This window comes from Thunnus thynnus, chromosome 5, assembly GCF_963924715.1.
Source record: "Thunnus thynnus chromosome 5, fThuThy2.1, whole genome shotgun sequence".
Classification (NCBI taxonomy): Eukaryota; Metazoa; Chordata; class Actinopteri; order Scombriformes; family Scombridae; genus Thunnus; species Thunnus thynnus.
Genome location: NC_089521.1, coordinates 35,467,463 through 35,494,233, shown reverse-complemented (window position 1 = coordinate 35,494,233; position 26,771 = coordinate 35,467,463). Strand labels below are relative to the sequence as shown.

Here is a 26,771-nt window from a genome sequence, read left to right as displayed (position 1 = left end):
GTTAGCTCTGTGCACTCTGTTAGCTCTGTTAGCTCTGTGCACTCTGTTAGCTCTGTTAGCTCTGTTAGCTCTTATGGAGCTCACAAGATTTAAACAGGAAAGAGACATGAATAAGACACGAGTAAAGCTGGAATGAAACAGGAGTAAGAGGAATAAAACAGGAATTAAACAGGAGTAAGAGGAATAAAGCAACAGTAAGAGGAATAAAGCAGGAATTAAACAGGAGTAAGAGGAATAAAGCAACAGTAAGAGGAATAAAGCAGGAATTAAACAGGAGTAAGAGGAGTAAAGCAGGAATATGAGACTAGACCAGTTCAGGGTTGCAGAGCACGGACTCTTCTATATAGATATTCCCCGTTACAGCTGTAAAGAAGGTCCGTCATTAGGCCGCCATTGTTTCTTTACACTGAACCAAGCAAAGCCGCTATAAAGCCGCCCACGTGTGCTGGCGCTCCGGGTTCAGAGGCGTGGCGTGGCGTGGCGTGGCGTGGCGTGGCGTGGCGTGGAACACAGCAGCGTCAGGTCTCTGCCCCCCCCCCCATGTCTGTACCTTTTATACAGAACAGCGAGGCGGAATAAAGCCGCAGCGTTCCCGCCTTGAACAGGCTGTGTGAAAGAGCCTTATGAGTATGAATTAGAGCTGTAACGATCAGTCGATTAATCGATTGGTTGCCAAATATTAAATTAATCACCAACCATTTTGATCATTGATTGTTCTCAGTCATTTTTTAAGAAGAATTGACTGATTCCAGCTTCTTAAATGTGAATTAAAATAAAAACCTGCTTCCAGCGTCTATAAATACGATGATCGTGTTTATGGTGCGTCATCGTTTAGTTGGACTGTTGGTTGGATAAAAATGAGCTCGTTAAAGATGTCACTTTGAGCTCTGGGCGTTTTTCAACTTCTTTCTGACGTTTCATGGACTAATCAATTAATCAGTAATAATCATAATAATGTTTAGCTGCAGCTCTAATCTGCAGATGATATTCTTGAAAGATGAGCCCGCAGTGATGCGTTCGGTTCACCAACAGTCCAGAGCTTCACATATTTAACAGGATGTTGAAGAATTGAAGAAACATTAAAGAAGCTGGAACCGGAGAATGTTTCATATTTGTGCTTGAAAAGTGGCAGAAATAATGAATCCATTATAAAAATCATTAATATTCTTGAAACTGATCATTTTAAGGATCTTTAAAAGGTAACTGAATTAGTTTTGTGGATTATTGACAGCATGTGGAGGCAGCGGGAGGCTGGTCCAGGTCTAATCCTGATCAGACCGGCTGGAGTTCAGTCTTCTGACCTCATAAATTAACCAGATATCACGTTTCTGTTGATGAGTTGTTTTGACTTCATGAAGCAGCAGTAATGACAACTTCCTCTCATATGTATTCACTCTGAATCTCAGCCTAGACTCTGCATGGCGACGGACTGGCAGCAGCGGGAGTGAGCAGCCAATCAGCCGAGGCCACTGACAGCAAAATGGCGTCCCGTCAGAGGAACTCGGTCCGGATCCTGTCCAGCCGGGAGCGAGGCTCGCAGAGCTTTGGCTCGCAGCGGCTCCTGCAGCTGCTGGTGGAGGAGAAAGTGCGCTGGATGAAATGGCAGAGTCAGGTACGCTGCTTTCACTCTTTCCTTCCACACGAGACAAACTCAACTTTAATCTGCTGGAACTGAAAGCCCAGCGTTAATCAATTAGTCCATGCACAGAAGATCAATAGCAACCATTTCAATAATCCAATAACCATTTCACTCTTCATTGTCAAGATATGTTAATGAGTTAAAGCTGCAGGCAGCTGTGGTATCACTACATTTAAAGGAGGTCACCTGACATGCACGTGTATTTTCATGAATATTAGATGTTACAGGAAGGAGTCAAATATCACTTCCTGTATCCACTATGTGCCGCTAGAGAACACCCACTAATCATACGTCATGTTTAGACCACACCATGTAAATTTCATGTAAATCGGATGATGTTTGTCACATAAGACTGACTTCCTGTTGTCAGTAGGTGGCGCTATGACCAAATATTGACATGTAGATGTGCTCAGACCTGGACTCTCATCAAACATGACAAATTTGGGGCATATTGGACAATGGAAAGCCGAGTTAAAACAACTTCCTGTTTCACGTTTTGGGCATAATTGACCGGCACGCCACGGGTGTTCCATGAAAACTAAAAAGCTTTGCAATTTAGCATCATTAAGGTCTTTTAGATGTCACCAACCAAATTTGTCGCTTGGGTTAAATCTTTAGGAGGAGTTTGTTAAATTCAAAATGGCTGACTTCCTGTTGGATTTAGGGTTTGGCTCCAGGAGGCTTTTTTTAAGCCAGATTTTATACATATATGTCAAAGGAGCCAATGAGCCATTGTTGGATGTTTACATTTTTCAAAATAAAAGACCAAAATGTTATTTTTCTTGCTTTCTATTTTTTCTGCTGTATTGAAAACGCAATAAACTGAATCACAGGTGTACCGTTACACCTGTAATTCATAGTCCATCTATAAACGTACATCAGCACACAGTCGGCACTATGCAGTCACTGTGGTAGTCCACATGCTGGACCCATCGGATCCAAACTACTTTACTTTACTGTTTCATCTGAACAGAGAAAGTGCTGCCAGTATTCATCAGGCTTCTTTTCATGTTCTTTGACAAAGTTTAATGTTGCAGTTTTGTGCTGTTTCATCTTCATGAAGTCTCACAATCTGGTTTCTTACTTGTTCAGGCAGTTTCTCACCATGTAGAGCCTTGTAGCATTAAACACAACCCAGGACTAAACTGGTTCTTTTATAAGCTGCTTATAAGTCTCAGGTGTGCTCGCTGTTGCTGATGGAGTCTGTCTAACCAAATAAGATCAAATACCCGACACTCCACCATAAAAATACTAAAATTATAGTAAGATGATACAGTTTTGAATCATTTAAGGTTTTAGTGATATTGCACAGGGATGTGCTCAGTTTAATTATATACTGTATATTTACATATATACAAGCATAAATAACGTATACACACATCTGGATATAAAGCACTGAATGATGGATAATTAACTGGTAACTAACTGGTTAATCTTTTGTTTGTGAGCTAGCTTGTCTGCTCTGGTTAGTTTGACTTTTAACTCATCTCCTCCTCCTCAAAGTGTTTTCAGTGTGTTTAGGGTTAGAGGGTTGGGTTAGGGTTATGGGATAAGGGTTAGAGGGTAGGGTTAGGGTTGGGTTACGGGGTAGGGGATTAAAGTCAGGGGGGGTAGGGTTCGGTTAGGGTTGGGTTATGGAGTAGGGTTAGGGGATAAGGGTTAGGGTTACGGCGTAGGGTTAGGGTTATGGGATAAGGGTTAGGGGGTAGGGTTGGGTTAGGGTTGGGGGATTAGGGTTAGGGTTACGGGGATTAGTAGCTCTTTCAGTCACTGACACTACCACACTGACAGGCAGCATATCGGTCTCAATCATCCAGCACATCAACTGGCTGATGGCCTGATAACCATTAACACCTTTACAGATAGACTGTAGGGTTAGCATGCTAGGCTAACAGTCCGTCAGCTGTGTGACTTAATATCTGCACATAAACTGAATATATTTGGACTTTGGACTGTTGGTGGGACAAAATGAAGACATCACCTTTGATTCTGGGAAATGATAACAGCCGGTTTTCTCCATTTTCTGACATTTTATAGATAAAATTATTAATTAATTTGAAAATGATCTGCAGGTTAATCAATAATGACAGTAATCAGTCCTCCCTCTGCATTCTGAAAGAATGATTTTCAGAGGGAACAGCTTTCTAACAGTGTTGTATCTGATGTCATGTTGACAGCAGCGTATTTCTATCTTCTTCTGTCTAAATGTGACTCTGCAGCAGGTTTGATGCTTCCTGCTGTGCAACACGCTGATACTCACTGGATTCATGTTGTTATCTGCAGCAGATTCATCAAACATGATGTCAGAGTTTGATGTGAACAGCTGTGATCATACCATATCTGTATGTTTTCACAGAGTTTGAATCTACTTACCTGAGTGTAAATGTGTTTGTTTGTGCCTGACAGAAAGTGGAGCTGCCGGACAGCCCTCGCTCAACATTCCTGCTGGCATTCAGCCCCGACAGGTGAGAAATACTCCAACAGAGTGGAGAATATTTCAGGAATGACTCTAAAACATGAAGTTGTGTCACAGTAACAGTAGTAAGGGGACCATTCACTGAGCTGTATCAGAATATATCACACTTGTCAACTGTCTCTCCTCTCACAGGACCCTGATGGCTTCCACACATGTCAACCACAACATTTACATAACGGAAGTGAAGACTGGAAAGTGCCTACATTCCCTAGTGGGCCACCGTAGAACCCCCTGGTGTGTGACCTTTCACCCCACTATCCCTGGCCTGGTGGCCTCTGGGTGCCTTGATGGCGAAGTCCGCATCTGGGACTTGCATGTGAGTACTAGTACCTCTGAGGTTCTGCATGGAGTGTTGTTACCTTGTGAAATACGACACAACGGGCCTCACGCAAGAATCACTCGTACCAACAGATTTGTGTACGGGTCCGTACACAAATCACACCTCAAAAATTAAATGTATAAGTAAAGCAAACGTGATGCAAAATGAATATTCTGTTCACCATTTCACCATCACCGTGGCTGCCAGTTCACTGAGTTTACTGAGTAGTTGTTGGAAACTTGTCTCAGTGTCTCTGTGCAGCATCATGTCGCAGTATAACATCAGCCACTGAACTCTCTCCTCTAATATCTCTGTGACGTCACATGACACCTCTCATATGAGTCATGGAGCGTTTTGCCTTTTAGCTCTTTGGGAACATTTCTGTGAATGAAACTCGCCCACAAATGGAACAAACAGGTCGTCTTATACGACATTTCAGGGGCGTCAATGATGCTGATGATGAAACCAGAAACAAGTTCAGACAGTTAAGAGTTTGTTCAATCCGACGTGCAACACTCTTTGGGTTTAAGTGACTAGAGAAGTTTAAAAGGATTATGAATCCCCGTCAGTTCTGAATGAAGTGATAATGTGGAGCGTGTGCTCTTTCTGCAGGGTGGTAGTGAGAGTTGGTTTACAGAGAGTAATGTCGCCATCGCCTCCCTGGCCTTCCACCCCACTGCTCAGCTCCTCCTCATCGCCACCAACAACGAGCTCCACTTCTGGGACTGGAGCCGACCGGAGCCCTTCGCCGTGGTCAAGACGGGCAGCGACACGGAGAGAGTCCGGTGGGTCTGATGGAGCAGCCGTGACGTGTTATTGGTATCTGTGGTGACTGTAAAGAGGTTTAGAGAGTCGTCATATCTACATGCTGCAGAAAACAGGGATCGGACAGTAGGAGGTGCTGCTGAGTAACAAGCGCCAGATGCATAAACTCTGTAGATGCACGACTAAAACTGTGTGTGAGACAGAAATATACAGACACGTAGTTCTGATCAGATAAAGCCGTACATACACATGGTTCTGTTGAGCTTCATTTCACAGCATCTCAGAAATGTTAAATTAGTTTGTAGCGCTCAAATCTAAACTGACTGTACATATAAACAGAATCACAAAATGAATCTCACGTTGATAAATGCAGCTTTGATCGGCATTTTACAGATTGATGTGTGAATGCAGCAGTTTATCAACCTGAACAAACTGTGTTTTACTAAAAGATTCCATCTGTCGTCTTATATTTCACTCATCACATCACCCTCAGATCGCTTTAGAGAAACTGGTTCGCTGGTTCACGTTCCCACCACACGTTCTGTTTATAGAAACCAGTTGATGTGGGAAGTGATGTCTGCATGTTTCTGTGTGTAGGTTGATGCATGTGGCCTAAATAAATGATGATTACATTCTGTAGATAAAAGTGTTCAGACATCACAGAAAAACATAACAGAACTTAATTTGTACAATTGTGTTGATTCCAGGTTGGTGAGGTTCGACCCGCTGGGTCACAACCTGCTGACAGCGATAGTGAATCCGTCCAATCAGCAAGTAAGTAATCAGGCCAGTAACGAGTAAGAACTGTCAGGTGTGTCAGGTGTTGTGGGAGGTTGAGAGGTGGTGGTTGAATTCTCAGAGCTGTTGAACCTTCTGTTCCAGAACGAGGAGGACTCGGAGGTTCCCATGGACAGTGTGGAGATGCCTCACTTCCGTCAGCGCTCCTTCCTGCCTTCCCAGCCGGTCCGTCGCACGCCCATCCTCCACAACTTCCTGCACATCTTGTCATCTCGCTCCCCGGGGGCTCAGGCGGGAGGGGAGCAGCCGCGCCCTCTGGGAGAAAACGGAAGCAGTGTCGGAGAATCTCCCAGCATGCCTCTGGCCCAGTACCCCACCCCTGAACGCGGGCCCCCCTTCCCCGGCTGCACCCAGCACCTGGGCTTGGTTTGTCTGTGTAGTCGCTGCTCCATCAATCGTAACCCCTCCCTGGCCGGCGACGGTTCCTCCGCGACCCCCCCTGATCCCAGGGTGTCAGCCGACACTCCCCAGCCCCCCTCGGCCTCCACGTTCTCGTCTGCCCGTACGGAGCCCAGACAGCCGCCTGAACGCCCCTCAGCCTTCACCTCCGTGTACTACAGCACCGGCACGTCTCTGAACCCTCCCGCTCCGAGCATCGAGCCGCTCTCCACCTCCAGGCCGGGACCCGACTGGACACGCAACCTGCTGAGCATGAGGGAGAGCGGGGCGGTCGGTCCGGGCATGCTGCCTCCCAGAACCTCCTCCTCCTCCTCCATCAGCCTCCTCTCGGTGCTCCGACAGCAGGACGGCTCGTCTCACTCCCCCGTCTACACCTCCGCCACTGAAGGACGGGGTTTCCCCCAACAGGGAGAGCTGGGGGCCCGAGACGCCGCCGGCACGAGCAGCGGGCATCACCCGTTCTGGGACGGCTCCCGCAGCAACACGGCCTCCTTCCGCAACGTGCTGCAGTGCAACCTGAGCCGCTACTTCATGGAGTTTGACCGCATGCAGGACCTGGAGCCTCCATTGGGGGGCGGCGGCGGCGGCATGGCGGACGGAGGCCAAGAGCAGAACCAAGAGCTGCTGAATAATAACATGGACCCAGACAGACCTGGGCCTTCCTCATCTTCCTCTTCCTCCGCCTCCCCTACTATCATCCACTACCAGCCTCCTCTCCCTCCCCCTCCCGCCTCCCACAGCCTGGAGAACAACACCCCGCCCCCCGCCTCCCGAGGCCACCTGAACCGCTGCCGGGCCTGCCACAACCTGCTGACCTTCAACCATGACTCTCAGCGCTGGGAGCGCACCAACCAGGCCTCCTCCACCTCTGCCTCCACTCTGGAGCCCTCCTCTTCCTCCTCCTCCTTCCCTTCTTCTTCTTCTTCCCCGTGGCAGCCTGAAGAGGGCCGGAGGACTCTAGAAGTTCAGACCCAGGACAGGAGAGTGCCTCCGGAGCCCAGCGAGCAGCCACCTCCGCCCGGAGGTGGAGGGACAGGAACAGTGGCCTTCCCTATAGCCCCGTCCTCCAGCCAGCCTGGTGAGCAGACGGTGGGTTTGGTGTACAACCAGGACACAGCACAGTGGGAGAGGGTGTACCGGCAGGCTGCCGCAGGCCGATCGGCAGAGCCACCGGAGGCCTTAAGCCAAGAAATGCCTGTTGACCCCCCAGATGAAGACTCGCTGAGGAGGTACGTGCTCTGCATGTTCTCTCACTGTAGGTGCCTGAACACACAGAGCAGATCAAACACAGTCACAAGTCTGAGAATAAAGTGATTAAAACGTGTGAGAAGTAGACTCAGTATCTGTCTTTGGGTTCATCTTAATCTAGTTTTGTTTTAGAGACTAAGTTTAAATCTGTTTCACAGTCTTTTAACTGTTAATAGCTGAAATTCTGTCAAACAGCTACTTTGTGTCACACGGTGAGTTAAATATTACCATTAATCCAAATAAAATGTCATAATGATAATATTAATAATCTCTTTCATACAGGCGACTGTTGGAATCATCTCTATTATCTTTGTCTCGCTATGACATGTCGGGATCCAGAGACCACCCGATATACCCCGACCCGGCCAGGTAAACTAACACACCTCATTAACCTGCTCCAGCCAGGTAAACTAACACACCTCACTAACCTGTTCCAGCCAGGTAAACTAACACACCTCACTAACCTGTTCCAGCCAGGTAAACTAACACACCTCACTAACCTGCTCCAGCCAGGTAAACTAACACACCTCACTAACCTGCTCCAGCCAGGTAAACTAACACACCTCACTAACCTGTTCCAGCCAGGTAAACTAACACACCTCACTAACCTGCTCCAGCCAGGTAAACTAACACACCTCACTAACCTGCTCCAGCCAGGTAAACTAACACACCTCATTAACCTGCTCCAGCCAGGTAAACTAACACACCTCACTAACCTGCTCCAGCCAGGTAAACTAACACACCTCATCTACCTGCTCCAGCCAGGTAAACTAACACACCTCACTAACCTGTTCCAGCCAGGTAAACTAACACACCTCATCTACCTGCTCCAGCCAGGTAAACTAACACACCTCACTAACCTGCTCCAGCCAGGTAAACTAACACACCTCATCTACCTGCTCCAGCCAGGTAAACTAACACACCTCACTAACCTGCTCCAGCCAGGTAAACTAACACACCTCATCTACCTGCTCCAGCCAGGTAAACTAACACACCTCATTAACCTGCTCCAGCCAGGTAAACTAACACACCTCACTAACCTGCTCCAGCCAGGTAAACTAACACACCTCACTAACCTGCTCCAGCCAGGTAAACTAACACACCTCATTAACCTGCTCCAGCCAGGTAAACTAACACACCTCACTAACCTGCTCCAGCCAGGTACACTAACACACCTCACTAACCTGCTCCAGCCAGGTAAACTAACACACCTCACTAACCTGCTCCAGTCAGGTAAACTAACACACCTCACTAACCTGCTCCAGCCAGGTAAACTAACACACCTCACTAACCTGCTCCAGCCAGGTAAACTAACACACCTCATCTACCTGCTCCAGCCAGGTAAACTAACACACCTCATTAACCTGCTCCAGCCAGGTAAACTAACACACCTCATCTACCTGCTCCAGCCAGGTAAACTAACACACCTCACTAACCTGCTCCAGCCAGGTAAACTAACACACCTCATTAACCTGCTCCAGCCAGGTAAACTAACACACCTCATTAACCTGCTCCAGCCAGGTAAACTAACACACCTCATTAACCTGCTCCAGCCAGGTAAACTAACACACCTCATTAACCTGCTCCAGCCAGGTACACTAACACACCTCATTAACCTGCTCCAGCCAGGTACACTAACACACCTCACTAACCTGCTCCAGTCAGGTAAACTAACACACCTCACTAACCTGCTCCAGCCAGGTACACTAACACACCTCACTAACCTGCTCCAGTCAGGTACACTAACACACCTCACTAACCTGCTCCAGTCAGGTACACTAACACACCTCATTAACCTGCTCCAGCCAGGTACACTAACACACCTCACTAACCTGCTCCAGTCAGGTAAACTAACACACCTCATTAACCTGCTCCAGCCAGGTAAACTAACACACCTCATTAACCTGCTCCAGCCAGGTAAACTAACACACCTCATTAACCTGCTCCAGCCAGGTACACTAACACACCTCATTAACCTGCTCCAGCCAGGTACACTAACACACCTCATCTACCTGCTCCAGCCAGGTAAACTAACACACCTCACTAACCTGCTCCAGCCAGGTAAACTAACACACCTCACTAACCTGCTCCAGCCAGGTAAACTAACACACCTCATTAACCTGCTCCAGCCAGGTAAACTAACAGTAGTTGTAAATGCAGAGTTGGTGATATGAAGCTCTGTTAGTTGTACAAGTGAACAGCAACCTTGTAATTATCTCGTTAGAGGTTTTCAGACGAGGCTGTGGGAGAAATGAAAGCCAGCTGCTGGTTCTCAGTAATAAACTCTGTCAGTAGAACAACAGAGGATCAAACAGGGACTTTCTGTTCAGAGGCAGAATGCCAGAGGTCACTGGGTTTATAGACGAGTCTCTCATCAAAACTGCAAAGAGATCAGACAGAATATAACAATATTCACTTCTCTAACAGTGAAATTAACATGTAAATGTGGTTAAGACGGCTGCTTTTCTGTCTCTGTGGACTGTTTCTGTTGTCTCGGGACATTAGAAACCAGAAGTTATACACAAAGAAAACGGTTGTCTGTATTCTTTCTACCTCAGTCACACCTACTTTCAGTTTGTTGATGAAACAATAAGTCTGAAGTTTGTCCTCTGTGCTGTTCAGGCTTTCTCCAGCTGCTTACTACGCCCAGAGGATGATCCAGTATCTGTCCAGACGTGACAGCATCCGCCAGCGCTCGCTTCGCTATCAGCAGAACCGCCTGCGGGCCATGTCGTCGTCCTCCGACGGCCCTGCCAGTAACCCGTCCGGCTCCATGGACAACAGTGACGTGGACTTTGAGGAGCTGGAGTAAGAAAAGAACATTATAAGCTGGATGTATAATTCATGTCATCAGTTTTAGCCGACTGAGACGAGAGGAGAGAAACACTGTTTGCTCTGCACAAAACAAACTGTATTAATCTGTCTAAACAGTAGCTGTGGGGAGATGAAGCGTTATGGCATGTCTGCAGCTCAGCTGTGCCAAGACAACCCAACAAGGACAAAATGGGCCCAAAAGTTAAAAAACAGACAAACAGATAGTTTGTTTATTTTTCTTTGAAGTCTGGGTTACTGGGTTGTAGTGGAGAGATTATTTCATCCCAGTTGAGTTTGCAGGCCTGTCTCTAACGGAATCATTTCTTTCAGCGATAACGGAGACAGAGCGAGGCACAGGACGCCACGAAACGCCAGGATGTCAGCGCCCTCGCTGGGTCGCTTCGTCCCTCGGTGAGTCAGCTCTCATCACCACGACGTGTAGAACAGTCTGCAGAGTCCGTTCCCGGGACGTTTAACCCGGGACGTTTCACCGGGTTAAACATGAAGCTCAGGTTACTCATCATCCTGATGATGTCACAGGGATGACATCAGCGTGACCTTAACTTGGGTCTGAGAGTTTTAACAGAAAGACTGTGTTACAGACTGGAGGAGTGGAGTTTGAAAGATGTGGGCATTCAGGAAGCAAGGGGGGGGGGGGGGTAACAGTGTTGCATTGTGGGAAGTGTAGGATCCATACTAGAGACTAAAAGCCTCCGCTGCTCTTCTTCTACTGTTGTTTAATCTGTGTTTGATGAGTCTGCAGTTTAATGGAAGTTAACGCTGAGTTTAGAAGATGTTTTATGTCTGTTCTCCTCCAGGCGCTTCCTCCTTCCTGAGTACCTGCCCTACGCTGGGATCTTCCATGAAAGAGGGCAGCCTGGCCTGGCCACACACTCCTCTGTCAACAGAGTACTGGCCGGTAAACACACACACACACACACACACACACACACACACACACACACACACTTTGCACTGACACCAAAAACACCATTTAAAGTTTGGAAATCACCTCCAGCCACCAGCCAGATGCTGATAAGCGTCGCTGCATGTTGTTCAGTTCTCCGTTTTGTGCTACTTACGTTATCTTGTATCAGAAAACATCCGACCAACTGAATGAATACGTGTAATATCGACAGTGTTTACTTGTTTCCTCAGGGGCATCGATCGGGGACGGACAGTCTGCGGTCGCCAGCAACATCGCCAACACCACCTACCGCCTGCAGTGGTGGGACTTCACCAAGTTTGATCTGCCTGAAATCAGCAACGGTACGACAGCTGTGAGCCGGGACGCCTGCTGGCAGCGTCACCGCGAGAGCTTCATCACATGGAGCTCATAATAACTATGAAGTTTATCTGTAGAACAAAGACTACAGTAGACTTTACTTATTAAATAAATAAGATATCAAGCATCAACGTAAAAATGATTGATAAACCCGTCGATAATGAGATTTAAGAAGGGAGAAAGGTTTTAAAATAGTGTTTCAGCTCCCAGATGACATTCATTCATTCATTCATTCGTTCATTCATTCATTCATTCATTCATTCATTCATTCATTCATTCTGGCTGCTGACGAGTTTTTAAGAAAGCTTTGACAGGATTTGGAGGAAGAGCGCGCTGGTGTCACTCTTCCTCATCTGAGGAGTCACTACGTGGTTTCTCTTTCATGTCTTTGCTCTAGTTTGTGTTTGTTTTTGTTTAATAATTCTTCGGTTCTTTTATTTGTCCGTTTTGATCAGAAAGTTCCAGGAACTGTGGAACCACAGGGACTCTTCTCAGGAACTGATCCAGGAACTTAAAAGTTCCTGTTTGTGTTTCATCTGAAGAACTTTGTAGATCAGACTAAAGAAGTGGAGGAACTACTCGTCTAAAAGCTGTTTTAGAAGCTTAACTATTAAATTAATCACCAACTACTTTGATAATTGATTAATTGTTTTGAGAATTCTGTGATTGCAGCTTGTTAAATGTGAATATTTTCTGGTTTCTTTAGTCTCTGTGACAGTAAACTGAATATTCGTCATTCATTTTATGGACCAAACAACTAATCAATGAAACCAGAACATAATCAAGAGTAATTGATGAAATGAAAACAATCGTTAGTTGCAGCTCTGATCCAAATCTGGAGAAAATACTGAATGTTGAGGAGATTTATGGACTTGCGGTTCTGAGTCTGTGTGTGTTTGTTGCTCAGCCTCGGTCAACGTCCTGGTGCCAAACTGTAAGATCTACAACGACGCCAGCTGTGACATCTCTGCAGACGGTCAGCTGCTGGCTGTTTTTATTCCCAGCAGTCAGCGGGGTTTTCCAGACGAAGGCATCCTGGCCATCTACTCTCTGGCTCCTCACAACCTGGGAGAGATGCTCTACACCAAGAGATTCGGTACAGTTTCACATGTTCATTTCATTTTAAATCTTGCATCAAGCTCACCTTTAATTGTGTATAATATGAATTCCTTTTGCATTTCAGTTTATTCAGTTAAATGTTTATTATTATGACCCAAAGGAAAAATTATTTTCATGTTTTATTTGTAGCAGGAAATAACAACATGACCAGCAATAAAACTATACAACAACAGGCAGAATATTCGCTGTACATGTGGGCTGAAACATACCTGCTCTTTATAAAAGAATAAAGCATTTAACTAAAGATAACAAGAGTAAACAGATGTTAGATGTGTAGAAGTTCAGAGAAGAAGGAAATGTTTTAGTAAATGTTTAAACTGTAAGAACACAATTTTAATTTTGTTCCAGATGTTTGTGTATGTACAGAAAAATGATCTTAAATCATAGTTATTATTAAAAGCAGGTCTGGTTCAGTTCATTTACAGTTTACAGTTTCATTCAGCAGACGCTTTTATCCAAAGCGACGATACAACACAAACAAGGATCTGTTCAGGAGACGACGACACGAGTACGGGTCAGAAAGAGTTTCAGTCCAGTAGCACGTAGATGCCAAAAGGCTCAGAGGAGATGCATAGAAGCAGATTTTTGTTTTCTTTTGTTCATGAAGAGCTGGTATTTAGTCTTCTCTTAAAGACTGAGAGGGACTCTGCGGGTCAAACAGAGTTTGGTAACTCGTTCCACCACCGGGGAACTACAGAGCACAAGAGTCTAGCTGGTGACTGAGGGTCCTGTTGTGGTACCAGGCGCCTTTCATTGGCAGAGCGTAGTGGGCGGGAGGGAGTGTAGACCTGAATGAGGGAGTTCAGGTAGGCGGGAGCTGGTTTAGTGGCTGTTCTGTGATGCGGGCAGCAACTGGGAGCCAGTGGAGGGAGATGAACAGCAGGGTGATGTGCTGTTTTGGGCTGGTTGAAGACCAGAAGCGTCGCCGCGTTCTGGATCATCTGCAGAGGTCTGAACGTACATACGGAGAGGCCTGCCGGTAAGGAGCTGCAGTAGTCGATGTGTGATATTACGAGAGCCTGGACCAGGAGTTGTGCTGCAAGCTCAGACAGGTAGAGTCTGATCTTCCTGATGTTGTACAGGACAAACCCACACGACTGAGCAACTGAGGCTACGTGAACCTTAAAGGTTAGTTGGTCATCGATCATGACACCCAAGCGTCAGGCAGACTTTGTGGGCATGAGTTGGGTTGGTTCCAGCTGGATGCTGATGTTTTTTTGAATAGAGGGACTGGCTGGGATGGTAAGGAGCTCAGTCTTAGAGAGGTTGAAGCTGATCCATGCTGATGTATCGGCAAGGCATGACGAGATCCAAGCCGAGACTGTGTGGTCTTCCGGTGGGAACGACAGGAAGAGCTGAGTGTCGTCAGCATAGCAATGGAGTGAGAAACCATGGGAGCGGATGATTGCGCCGTTTGTAACAGCTCTGGTTATTGTTCCAGGTCTTATGGAGTTCTGTGTTGGCAGAAGGGAGACGATAGTACAGATGAATACCTCTCAGTACTGTATCACTATGAAAAGTGAATGTATGTATGTAATATCTGTCTCTAGCGTCATGCTAACCACCTTCACTGATGTCTGTCCTCCGTCAGGTCCGAATGCGATATCCGTCAGCTTGTCTCCGATGGGCTGCTACGTGATGGTGGGCCTGGCCTCTCGCAGGATCCTGCTGCATCCCACCACCGACCACATGGTGGCGCAAGTCTTCCGCCTGCAACAGCCGCATGGAGGAGAGACGTCCATCAGGGTGAGACGGTGCTAACAGAACCACTTCCTGCCTCTAACGCTGTTATCACTGCTGCACTTAATAATGCAGGACAGACCAGTACTACTAATACTAGAGTAGTAGTACTTTATTAATTAATTACCTCGTTACTGTGGGCACCCCCCCCCCCAGATATATGTATACATATATATGTGTATATATATGTATACATATATATGTGTATATATATGTGTGTGTATATATATGTATACATATATATGTGTGTATATATGTATACATATATATGTGTATATATATGTATACATATATATGTATACATATATATACACATATATATGTATACATATATAAACACATATATATGTGTTTATATATGTATACATATATATGTGTATATATATGTATACATATATATACACATATATATGTATACATATATATGTGTATATATATGTATACATATATATGTGTTTATATATGTATACATATATATACACATATATATGTATACATATATATACACATATATATGTATACATATATATGTGTATTATATCATATATATATATATATATATAATACTATTACTATATAATATATATATTATACTGTCGACTATAACTATTAAATCTGATCAAAACTTAAAACACATCAGTGATTTTAAAACACAGTTGCAAAATTTCATCATCTCACCAGTGGAGCGCAGCGTGGTCGCTTTAATTATTAATAAATATTATTGATAATTAATTATTAATAATTATTATTAATATAATAGATTACGACACAGCTATCAGTGTGTGTGTGTGTGTTTCAGATAGTGTGTGTGTGTGTGTTTCAGATAGTGTGTGTGTGTGTAATAAGTGTGTGTGTGTGTAATAAGTGTGTGTGTGTGTAATAAGTGTGTGTGTGTAATAAGTGTGTGTGTGTGTGTAATAAGTGTGTGTGTGTGTAATAAGTGTGTGTGTGTAATAAGTGTGTGTGTGTAATAAGTGTGTGTGTGTGTAATCAGTGTGTGTGTGTGTAATAAGTGTGTGTGTGTGTTTCAGATAGTGTGTGTGTGTGTGTTTCAGATAGTGTGTGTGTGTGTGTGTAATAAGTGTGTGTGTGTAATAAGTGTGTGTGTGTGTTTCAGATAGTGTGTGTGTGTGTGTGTAATAAGTGTGTGTGTGTGTAATAAGTGTGTGTGTGTAATAAGTGTGTGTGTGTGTAATCAGTGTGTGTGTGTGTAATAAGTGTGTGTGTGTAATCAGTGTGTGTGTGTGTGTGTAATCAGTGTGTGTGTGTAATAAGTGTGTGTGTGTGTAATCAGTGTGTGTGTGTGTAATAAGTGTGTGTGTGTAATAAGTGTGTGTGTGTGTGTGTAATCAGTGTGTGTGTGTAATAAGTGTGTGTGTGTGTAATCAGTGTGTGTGTGTGTAATAAGTGTGTGTGTGTGTGTGTAATCAGTGTGTGTGTGTGTAATCAGTGTGTGTGTGTGTAATAAGTGTGTGTGTGTGTGTGTGTAATCAGTGTGTGTGTGTGTAATCAGTGTGTGTGTGTGTAATAAGTGTGTGTATGTGTGTGTGTGTGTGTAATAAGTGTGTGTGTGTAATAAGTGTGTGTGTGTGTGTGTAATAAGTGTGTGTATGTGTGTGTGTGTAATCAGTGTGTGTGTGTGTGTTTCAGATAGTGTGTGTGTGTGTAATCAGTGTGTGTGTGTGTAATCAGTGTGTGTGTGTGTGTAATCAGTGTGTGTGTTTCAGATAGTGTGTGTGTGTGTAATCAGTGTGTGTGTGTGTGTTTCAGATAGTGTGTGTGTGTGTAATCAGTGTGTGTGTGTGTGTAATAAGTGTGTGTGTGTAATGAGTGTGTGTGTGTGTAATAAGTGTATGTGTGTGTGTAATCAGTGTGTGTGTTTCAGATAGTGTGTGTGTGTGTAATCAGTGTGTGTGTGTGTGTTTCAGATAGTGTGTGTGTGTGTAATCAGTGTGTGTGTGTGTGTAATAAGTGTGTGTGTGTAATCAGTGTGTGTGTGTGTAATAAGTGTGTGTATGTGTGTGTGTGTTTCAGATGGTGTTTAACGTCGTCTATCCGATGGCTCCAGACCAGCGGCGCCACGTCAGTATCAACTCAGCTCGCTGGCTGCCGGATCCGGGGATGGGTCTGGCGTATGGAACCAACAAGGGGGACCTGGTGATCTGCCGGCCTGTGTGAGTCTGCACGCCGCCGCCGCCGCCGTTAATCCTTCATGCTGCTCACGTCTTCCTCTCTGAACCTACTGGAGTTAATATTCACTCAGTTACCAGTTTGATCAAACTATTGCAGATCAATACAACAAACTGTCCTTTCAGCAAGGTTCAGTTTATATTAACAGACGTGTTGATTGATTATAGATATATAATATAGATCTGTAACTAGTTAATCTATAAACAAGATGAACTGGACTTCAGAGCTGCAGCAACATTTTAATACACAATTCATTGTTTTAGTATTTAAACAACCTCAAACTGCTGCTTCATGGGATCATAAACTGAATATCTTTGGATGTTTGACATTTAATAGACCAAACAATAAATCAGTTCATTTAGAATAGAGCTGCATTAGTCAAATAATTGAGAATTGATCAATTTAATTGGCAAATATTTTGATAATCGATAATCAAGCAGAAATAAGTTTTATGGAGGTGTACCTAATAAACTGGCAGCTGATGTTCCCCTCCAGTCCCTCCACACTGAGATGTGACCTGATGTGATTATCTTAATGGGCAATCTGAACAGGAAGACCATTAATTGAAGAGGCTCAATTAGTGCTTCTAACGAGGTCATGGTCTGTGCAATTCCACGAAGAAATCCCTCCTCTGCTTTAAGACTTCCTGCATAGGAGTGAATTAACTCTGTGTGTGTGTGTGTGTGTGTGTGTGTGTGTGTGTGTGTGTGTGTGTGTGTGCAGGTTCTACCGAAGCGACGGCGAGAGTCCTGCAGAGTCGAGCAGCGAGCCTTTATTCTCCGTCAACAACAGCGGAACCAGCCGGAGCCGAGGTTCTGATAGACCAGGGTGAGAACCTGCAGCACACATCAGGCTGCTCAATAAAACACCAATAATCTGATTTTATTTACCTTTAAGTCCCAAAATGACCATCAGTTGTATTTTAGTGTGTCATGTGCTTCCTGACCTTTGCACCATGTGACCTAAAGTGGAAACAACAGTTTAGATGTAGAAACAGCAGACAGATGTTTGAATCAACATCTGGAAGTAAAATCGTTCTTTAAAGTCTTAAATCAACTACAGAAGCATCTCACAAACACAGGACATGAAAACACGACTTAAAAAATAAACATTAGAGTTAAAAAGTGTGAAAGTAACTTGATCTGAGAGCAAAACAAGTTTTAACTTATAATAATTTACTAAATGTAAATAATATTTTATCAGCACTCACTAACCATCACACTGCTCTGTGATTCATCGTCAGGCCAAACCGCTCAGGCTGGAGGCTGGACAGAGACATGGGACTGATGAACGCCATTGGCCTTCAGCCCCGACACCCCGCCCCCTCAGTGACATCACAAGGAACCCAGACACCAATCATCCAGCTGCAGAACGCCGAGACACAAACAGAGAGGGACCTATCAGAGCCCAGCACCTCCCAGCCAGCACTCAGTACTGAAACACTGCAACACCTCCGTCACACCTGATACACCTGTTATACCTGATACACCTGATACACCTGTTATACCTGATACACCTGTTATACCTGATACACCTGCTACACCTGATACACCTGTTATACCTGCTACACCTGATACACCTGTTACACCTGTTACACCTGATACACCTGATACACCTGATACACCTGTTATACCTGCTACACCTGATACACCTGTTACACCTGTTATACCTGCTACACCTGATACACCTGTTACACCTGTTACACCTGTTACACCTGATACACCTGCTACACCTGTTATACCTGATACACCTGATACACCTGATACACCTGTTATACCTGATACACCTGTTATACCTGCTACACCTGATACACCTGTTACACCTGTTATACCTGCTACACCTGATACACCTGTTACACCTGTTACACCTGTTACACCTGATACACCTGCTACACCTGTTATACCTGATACACCTGATACACCTGATACACCTGATACACCTGATACACCTGTTATACCTGATACACCTGTTACACCTGTTACACCTGTTACACCTGATACACCTGCTACACCTGTTATACCTGATACACCTGATACACCTGATACACCTGTTATACCTGATACACCTGTTATACCTGATACACCTGATACACCTGTTATACCTGATACACCTGTTATACCTGATACACCTGATACACCTGTTATACCTGATACACCTGTTATACCTGATACACCTGATACACCTGTTATACCTGATACACCTGTTATACCTGATACACCTGATACACCTGTTATACCTGATACACCTGTTATACCTGCTCTGACACACCTGTTACACCTGATACACCTGTTACACCTGTTACACCTGATACACCTGTTATACCTGATAGACCTGTTACACCTGATACACCTGCTATACCCGTTACACCTGATACACCTGTTACACCTGCTCCAACACCTCCGTCACACCTGATACACCTCTTACACCTATTATACCTAATACACCTGATACAACTGTTACACCTGATACACCTGATACACCTGTTATACCTGATACACCTGTTACACCTGCTCCGACATACACTGATACACCTGTCATACCTGCTCCGACATACACTGATACAGCTCTACTCCGCTGATCTCTAGCTTGGTTTGCTTCGTAGGTAATGATGTGTGGTTTAAAACATTAGTGTTTATGAAAGGATGATTGAATCTCTCCTCAGCGTGGTCTCTTCTCTCCACAGATGTCCCTCCTGAGACTCCGTCCACCAGCCGAGCAGCTCAGGCGCAGCTGGAGTCTCAAAGCAGCAGAGTTCAGGACGGCAGCCAGACCGAAGCCTCAGCAGAGGCCGACACGTCCACCTCTGCTGCAGGTACTGATCAATACTCTGCTGCTCATTTAACACTCTGCTGTTCACTCAACGCTCTGATCAATACTCTGCTGTTCACTCAACATTCTGCTGCTCACTCAACACTCTGATCAACACTCTGCTGTTCACTCAACACTCTGCTGTTCACTCAACACTCTGCTGTTCACTCAACACTCTGCTGTTCACTCAATACTCTGATCAATACTCTGCTGTTCACTCAACACTCTGCTGTTCACTCAACACTCTGATCAACACTCTGCTGTTCACTCAACACTCTGCTGTTCACTCAACACTCTGCTGTTCACTCAACACTCTGCTGTTCACTCAACACTCTGCTGCTCATTCAATACTCTGCTGTTCACTCAACACTCTGCTGCTCATTCAATACTCTGCTGTTCACTCAACACTCTGCTGCTCATTCAATACTCTGCTGTTCACTCAACACTCTGCTGCTCATTCAATACTCTGCTGTTCACTCAACACTCTGCTGCTCACTCAACACTCTGCTGCTCACTCAACACTCTGCTGTTCACTCAACACTCTGCTGCTCACTCAACACTCTGCTGTTCATTCAACATTCTGATCAACACTCTGCTGTTCACTCAACACTCTGCTGCTCACTCAACACTCTGATCAACACTCTGCTGCTCACTCAACACTCTGCTGTTCACTCAACACTCTGATCAACACTCTGCTGTTCACTCAACACTCTGCTGTTCACTCAACACTCTGATCAACACTCTGCTGTTCACTCAACACTCTGCTGTTCACTCAACACTCTGCTGCTCATTCAACACTCTGCTGTTCACTCAACACTCTGCTGTTCACTCAACACTCTGCTGTTCACTCAACACTCTGCTGTTCACTCAACACTCTGCTGTTCACTCAACACTCTGCTGTTCACTCAACACTCTGCTGCTCACTCAACACTCTGCTGTTCACTCAACACTCTGATCAACACTCTGCTGTTCACTCAACACTCTGCTGTTCACTCAACACTCTGATCAACACTCTGCTGTTCACTCAACACTCTGCTGTTCACTCAACACTCTGATCAACACTCTGCTGTTCACTCAACACTCTGCTGTTCACTTAACACTCTGATCAACACTCTGCTGCTCACTCAACACTCTGCTGTTCACTCAACACTCTGCTGTTCACTCAACACTCTGCTGTTCATTCAACACTCTGCTGTTCATTCAACACTCTGCTGTTCATTCAACACTCTGCTGTTCATTCAACACTGCTGTTCACTCAACACTCTGCTGTTCACTCAACACTCTGCTGCTCACTCAACACTCTGCTGTTCATTCAACACTCTGCTGTTCATTCAACACTCTGATCAACACTCTGCTGTTCACTCAACACTCTGCTGTTCATTCAACACTCTGCTGTTCACTCAACACTCTGCTGTTCATTCAACACTCTGCTGTTCACTCAACACTCTGCTGTTCACTCAACACTCTGCTGTTCATTCAACACTCTGCTGTTCACTCAACACTCTGCTGTTCACTCAACACTCTGCTGTTCATTCAACACTCTGCTGTTCACTCAACACTCTGATCAACACTCTGCTGTTCACTCAACACTCTGCTGTTCACTCAACACTCTGCTGTTCACTCAACACTCTGCTGTTCATTCAACACTCTGCTGTTCACTCAACACTCTGCTGTTCACTCAACACTCTGATCAATACTCTGCTGTTCACTCAACACTCTGCTGTTCATTCAATACTCTGCTATATAAATGTGCACCATGACTTGTGAACAACAGTGTGACGTTGATATATAAATGTGCACCATGACTTGTGAACAGTGTGACGTTGATATATAAATGTGCACCATGACTTGTGAACAACATGAACAGTTTGACGTTGATATATAAATGTGCACCATGACTTGTGAACAACAGTGATGTTGATATATAAATGTGCACCATGACTTGTGAACAACAGTGTGACGTTGATATATAAATGTGCACCATGACTTGTGAACAACGTGAACAACAGTTTGACATTTATCCTTGTCTCTGCTGTCTTGCTTCAGGAGAATCTCCAGATGTCGGTTCGGGTGAAGACGCTCTGGCACGAATCCGCCGGCTGATTGCGGAGGGCGGCATGACGGCAGTGGTGCAGCGGGAGCAGAGCACCACCATGGCGTCCATGGGCGGTTTCGGGAACAACATCATTGTCAGCCATCGCATCCACCGCGGCTCCCAGACGGGCTCCGGGGCCTCCAGGCTTCCCGCCGCCCCCTCCTCCTCCTCAGGGTCCCTGCTCCTCACCCAGCCCCCAGCCCACATCTACCCGCCTCCCCAGGCCTCCGGCCCGTCTGAACAGCTGGCTCCCATGTGGGGCCCCCAGGTCCTGTCCGGCCCCCGGCCCCCCAGCCTTTCTCTGGCCGTGGACATGGACGACGTGTTTGACGGGGGACGAACAGACGACGACTCCCTGCCGGGCCCTTCCTCTTCCTCCCTGCTCCTTTCTTCCCCCCCCTCCTCCTCCTCCTCCTCCTCTCACAGCCCCCTCCCCGGCAGTGGTGGGGGAGGAGGCGGCCCCAACAGTTACCCCGGCGACCCGTACAGCAGGTAGTCCTCCTATTGGCTGAGAGAAGCAGAGCGTTGGTGCTCCTCAAAGCCTTATCTCACAAAGAACGGGTGCTGCTTGGACTCTGTACAGGGTCTCCCGCCTGGAAAAGAAGGGACACAAGAACCCCCGCCCCCCCCCCCCCCCCCCTCACCTGTAAACCTGCAGAGGCATCGGCTTCCTCTGCACGTCTAACCTGACTGAAGCTGAACCGCCATCATTCCACGTCAGAAAGGGCTTCTACTTGAACGGAGGCCAGTCAGAGCTGAGCTCCTCTCCGCCCGTTTCTCTCAGTGTCGGCGTGACGGAGACGAGGTTCCTGTTATTAAAGTGCCATGTCGGGGTGGGGGGGGGGCGAGGGGGGGGGGGGGGTCTCACACACATTTACTCCAACGTGCTGCATTCGGTGCCATGTGATGTTGAACTTTGATGTGAAATAGTGCGTGATTGAAGTGTTTAAAAAGTGAATTCAGCACTACGTTTCTTTTGAAGCCTGTTTTTTGTACCATGTGTAATTATGATGTTCAAGGACGAGACGTCGCGTCGGAGGCGGGACTCTATATCATGGAGGATGTTACCGTGACAACCAATCATCATCGACAACTGAACTGAGACTGAATCCACTGCATGTCTTCAATAATGCTGCAGTTCATCAAACAGATACAGAAGAGGAGAAGAACCATTTCCTGTTTCATCATGCCCTGTGTGTGTGTGTGTGTGTGTGTGTGTGTCTGACAGTATAAATGTTCATGTGAACACGTTTTAATGACGTCTTTCGTCGTCTGAGCACAAATCTGTAAATTTGACTCCCGATAAACTAAAGCTGCAACTGACGATTTTTTTTTTCAATTAATTAATTAATTAAACGTTTAGTCGGAAAAACGTTTGTTACAGTTTCCTGAACAACGGAGTCGACTGCAGACGTCTTCATAGAGCTGCAACTAATGATTGTTTTCATTATCGATTGTTCTGCTGATCACTTTCATTAATCGTTTGTGTTGTGAAATAGTGAAACGGATCAAAGCAGCAAATCCTCACAAGTTGTTGTATGAATCGATTATCAATAGTTGCAGATTCGACTGATTGTTGCAGCTTTAATCCAGATAAACAGAAGCAGCGACGCTTCACAAGCAGAAACAGAAAATACTTTAAATACTAACTTTCTGAAAATGTGATTATCAATAGTTGCAGATAATCTTCTGAAGATCAGTGAATCGATCAGTTGTTGCATTAAAGAATCAGAATCTCACCTGAAGGTCCATTGAGTAGCTGTTCCGGAGCTTTCAGTCATCAATTTAAAGATATTTTATGAACACGGATGAAAACTCTGATGAACATCATCTAAACATGATCGAAAGCTCCAGAACAGCTGCTAAATGGACCTTCAGGTGAGATTGATTGGTTCATATCGACGAGTCTGAATTTATCAATTGATCAAAGAGAAATTAATCTGCAGCCATTTAGATAATCAATGAAATCATTTTTAAAGCAAAAGCAGATTATTTATTATATTTATTATATATATTATATTATTACATTATATTATTATATATTATATTACAAATTATATGATATATATTATATATTATTATATGATATATGACATATTATTATATATATTATATTATATTATTATATATATATATTATATTGTTATATTATTATATATTATATTATATATTATATTATTATATATTTTCTCTTTGCTGCTTTTCTTTCTGAAAGGAAAATTAATTCATTATTTGTGAGTTTTGTCGCCGTTTTCTGTTTTATAAACCAAACAAGTGAGAAAAAGATCGATAATGAAAATAGTTGTTGGATCGACTCTTCAGTTCACAGCTGGACGTGTTCTTCCTGTTTCAACCAGCAGACGTCTGGAACGAAGGAAACACACATGAAATAATGAGTCTGGTGGTTTTCTGTAGTTTTATTCTTTAAAATCTTTAAAAAGGCTCAGTCACGACAAACAGCTGCTCACTCTAACATATACAGAGATATATATATATATATATGTATATACACACACATATATATATATATATGTATATATATTACAGCTGTAACAAACCTTCATTATTACCAGTTAATCTGACTTTTCTCCATTTATTCATTTTGCCTGTAAAATGTGTGTATTTAGTAAAATATCAGCTGTTATTTCAGTCAAACATCAAACCTTCACGTTTCAGATGAATCAGCACATTTCTGACGTGAAACGATGACTCAGCCGTTCTCATGTTTCTGTTGATTGATTAATAAATGAAGCAGCTGAACTCGTTAGCAGATCAGTTCTGTCGCTTCGCTTCTTCACACGAGTAAAACTCTAGAAAATCACCAGACGGACGTTTGAACAGATGAAACGAGTCACAACGTTTCACTTCATGTGAGACGAGAAATGAAAGAATGTTGAAGTGTAAAGAGAGAAAAGGTCAAATCTGGATAAATCTGTTTACTGTGTCATAGTCTGAACGGGGGGGGGGGCGTACTGAGCATGCTTGTGAACGGGGGGGGGGCGTACTGAGCATGCTCGTGGACGGGGGGGCGTACTGAGCGCGCTCCTGTGAGAATGTGTGAGGCTCCTTCAGACTGACGTCGTTATTCGGTTGTGATGGAAACACAAAACAGGAAATGAAACGTCACACAAACCGAACTGTTGGTGTGTGCGTGTGTACGCTAGAGCTGCATTAGTTTCATTATTGATTAATCGATCAATCGTTGCAGCCTCTTCATGTGTCGTCAGATATTCAGTCATCATGTTTGTGAAACTGAAACCAGATAAAGTTTAAAAAAACGACTAAATCGATAATCAATAATCAAAGTCGACTAATCGCTAATTGGAAACGTGCTGCTGGTCGCTTCATGTTGTGTTCTGATTGGTCGGTTTGGAGACGTCACATGGCTCCACCTGGTGATCGTTATTTTAATTGATCCTGCTTTGTGATTGGATCTCAGTATGTAAATGAGGTGGGCGGGGCTTGATGACTCGCGACCTGTCAGTCATCATGTCAGCAGCTGCAGCTCCGTGATGCTGTTAATGAGCTTTAATTAGATGTTTGTTCAATAATTCCAGCGATGATCCGACGTTTCTCTGCTGGAAGCTTTGAGCCGAGCGACGAATCAGCGACGACACGACTGTAATTAATCAATTAATAACGTAAATATAACGGAGATGAACGAATAAACAAACATGCAGGTTTAGAAAGTTTTACTCGTTTCTTCAGTTCCCACAGGCTCAGCCGGCAGGTCGTCACGGAGCTCTCAGGGCTCGTTTAAACCGGCAGGAAGAGGCGGAGTCAGGTGACCTTCGCTGTACAGGTGTCAGTTAGTGAACCAGAACTCTGCAGGTCAGATACCGACGGCAGGTCAATGACGGGACGATTATCCATCAGAACGAAACCTCAGCGTGAAGGAGCCTCCAGAAACGTGTGTGTGTGTGTGTGTGTGTGTGTGTGAGACACCCCCCCCCCCCTCCATCCTCCTCCTGCAGAAGAAAACTTGAATTTCTGATCAAGCACTACTTTTCCTCTCCAGACTGTTGCACAGAGCTGCAGTTAGAGCTGCAGGTGCTTCAGTTAGAGCTGCAGTTAACGCTGCACAGAGCTGCACATGTGTGTCGGGTTATCAGGTGGTTAACGGACCTATGGAAATGAAGACTGGAGGAGGGAAGAGCCCCGATTGGAACTGTTTACTTTTTATTTTTTATTTAACCTTTATTTGTGCAGGTGAGATCAGGGATCTCGTTTCCACGGCAACCTGCAAGGACAGCAGCTGCATGTAAGAGAGAAACACAAACACAGGCAGGTGACGTGATGTGATCTGAATGCTCCTCCTGGTTTTACTTGATCAATGAACACTTTAAAGACGATCTCGTGTCTGTGTGTGTGTGTCTGTGTGTGTGTCGGAGGGTCATCGAGGCGAGTCGTCGCTCGTTTCCTGTGAGAGAAACGGAGCGCCGCCGTGAGTACAAAAGGTACACCTGTGTCACCACCTGACTGGAGTTTGTACAGCTCGACTGATTCTTTGCTTTGACTTTTAGACGTGATGTAATTAAAGAGCTTTGAGAGTTTTTCTGTCATCACATTGTTGAAGATTATTTGGAAAAAAGTTTCTGATCAACAAAATGTTCTAAAATCAGAAGTGAAAACGCTGCTGAGAACTTTTGTCCTGGTGTTGAACTGATAAATTATCCAAATGTTTCTCCAAATCTATCAAATCTCTTCATCATCTGTGAATCTGAGCTTTTATTAACAAACACTCAGGTAGTCATTTAGATTAACAGCTAATAAATAATTTATCTGAAAAACCTGAGTTTTACTTCTGTGACTGTTCATCAGTAAGATCTGAACCCTCCAGACTTATTAAAGCTTTTATTAAACATCTAAATAGGTTTCATAAGAAACTTGCAAGGATTCAAGACTTAATAATAATAATAATAATAATAATAATAATAATAATAATACATTTGATTTTAAGGACACATACAGAAAACAAGCAGAAAAGTTGTTAATGAGAGCTTCTATAAAGTAAAGTGAACCTGTTGAACCAGTGAAACATGTAAACAGCTCATGAAGAAGAATCATGAACCAGCT

At 44.6% G+C, this 26,771-nt stretch overlaps 1 protein-coding gene across 1 annotated transcript in view; it reads left to right on the top strand.

Moving 5' to 3' along the window:
- Positions 1 to 22,783, top strand: part of ambra1b (autophagy/beclin-1 regulator 1b) — a 28,980-nt gene extending 6,197 nt beyond the window's left edge. The window contains exons 2-19 of the mRNA XM_067591044.1: positions 1,407 to 1,612; positions 4,046 to 4,104; positions 4,248 to 4,431; positions 5,047 to 5,219; positions 5,907 to 5,973; positions 6,082 to 7,625; positions 7,927 to 8,013; positions 10,267 to 10,452; positions 10,789 to 10,869; positions 11,277 to 11,377; positions 11,617 to 11,727; positions 12,651 to 12,839; positions 14,454 to 14,608; positions 16,637 to 16,776; positions 17,516 to 17,620; positions 18,036 to 18,223; positions 19,476 to 19,604; positions 21,647 to 22,783. Of these exons, the coding sequence (XP_067447145.1) occupies positions 1,481 to 1,612; positions 4,046 to 4,104; positions 4,248 to 4,431; positions 5,047 to 5,219; positions 5,907 to 5,973; positions 6,082 to 7,625; positions 7,927 to 8,013; positions 10,267 to 10,452; positions 10,789 to 10,869; positions 11,277 to 11,377; positions 11,617 to 11,727; positions 12,651 to 12,839; positions 14,454 to 14,608; positions 16,637 to 16,776; positions 17,516 to 17,620; positions 18,036 to 18,223; positions 19,476 to 19,604; positions 21,647 to 22,191 (4,176 nt within the window). The 5' untranslated portion in view covers positions 1,407 to 1,480 and the 3' untranslated portion in view covers positions 22,192 to 22,783. The remainder of the gene's footprint in view (positions 1 to 1,406; positions 1,613 to 4,045; positions 4,105 to 4,247; positions 4,432 to 5,046; positions 5,220 to 5,906; positions 5,974 to 6,081; positions 7,626 to 7,926; positions 8,014 to 10,266; positions 10,453 to 10,788; positions 10,870 to 11,276; positions 11,378 to 11,616; positions 11,728 to 12,650; positions 12,840 to 14,453; positions 14,609 to 16,636; positions 16,777 to 17,515; positions 17,621 to 18,035; positions 18,224 to 19,475; positions 19,605 to 21,646) is intronic.
- The last annotated feature ends 3,988 nt before the right edge of the window (positions 22,784 to 26,771 follow it).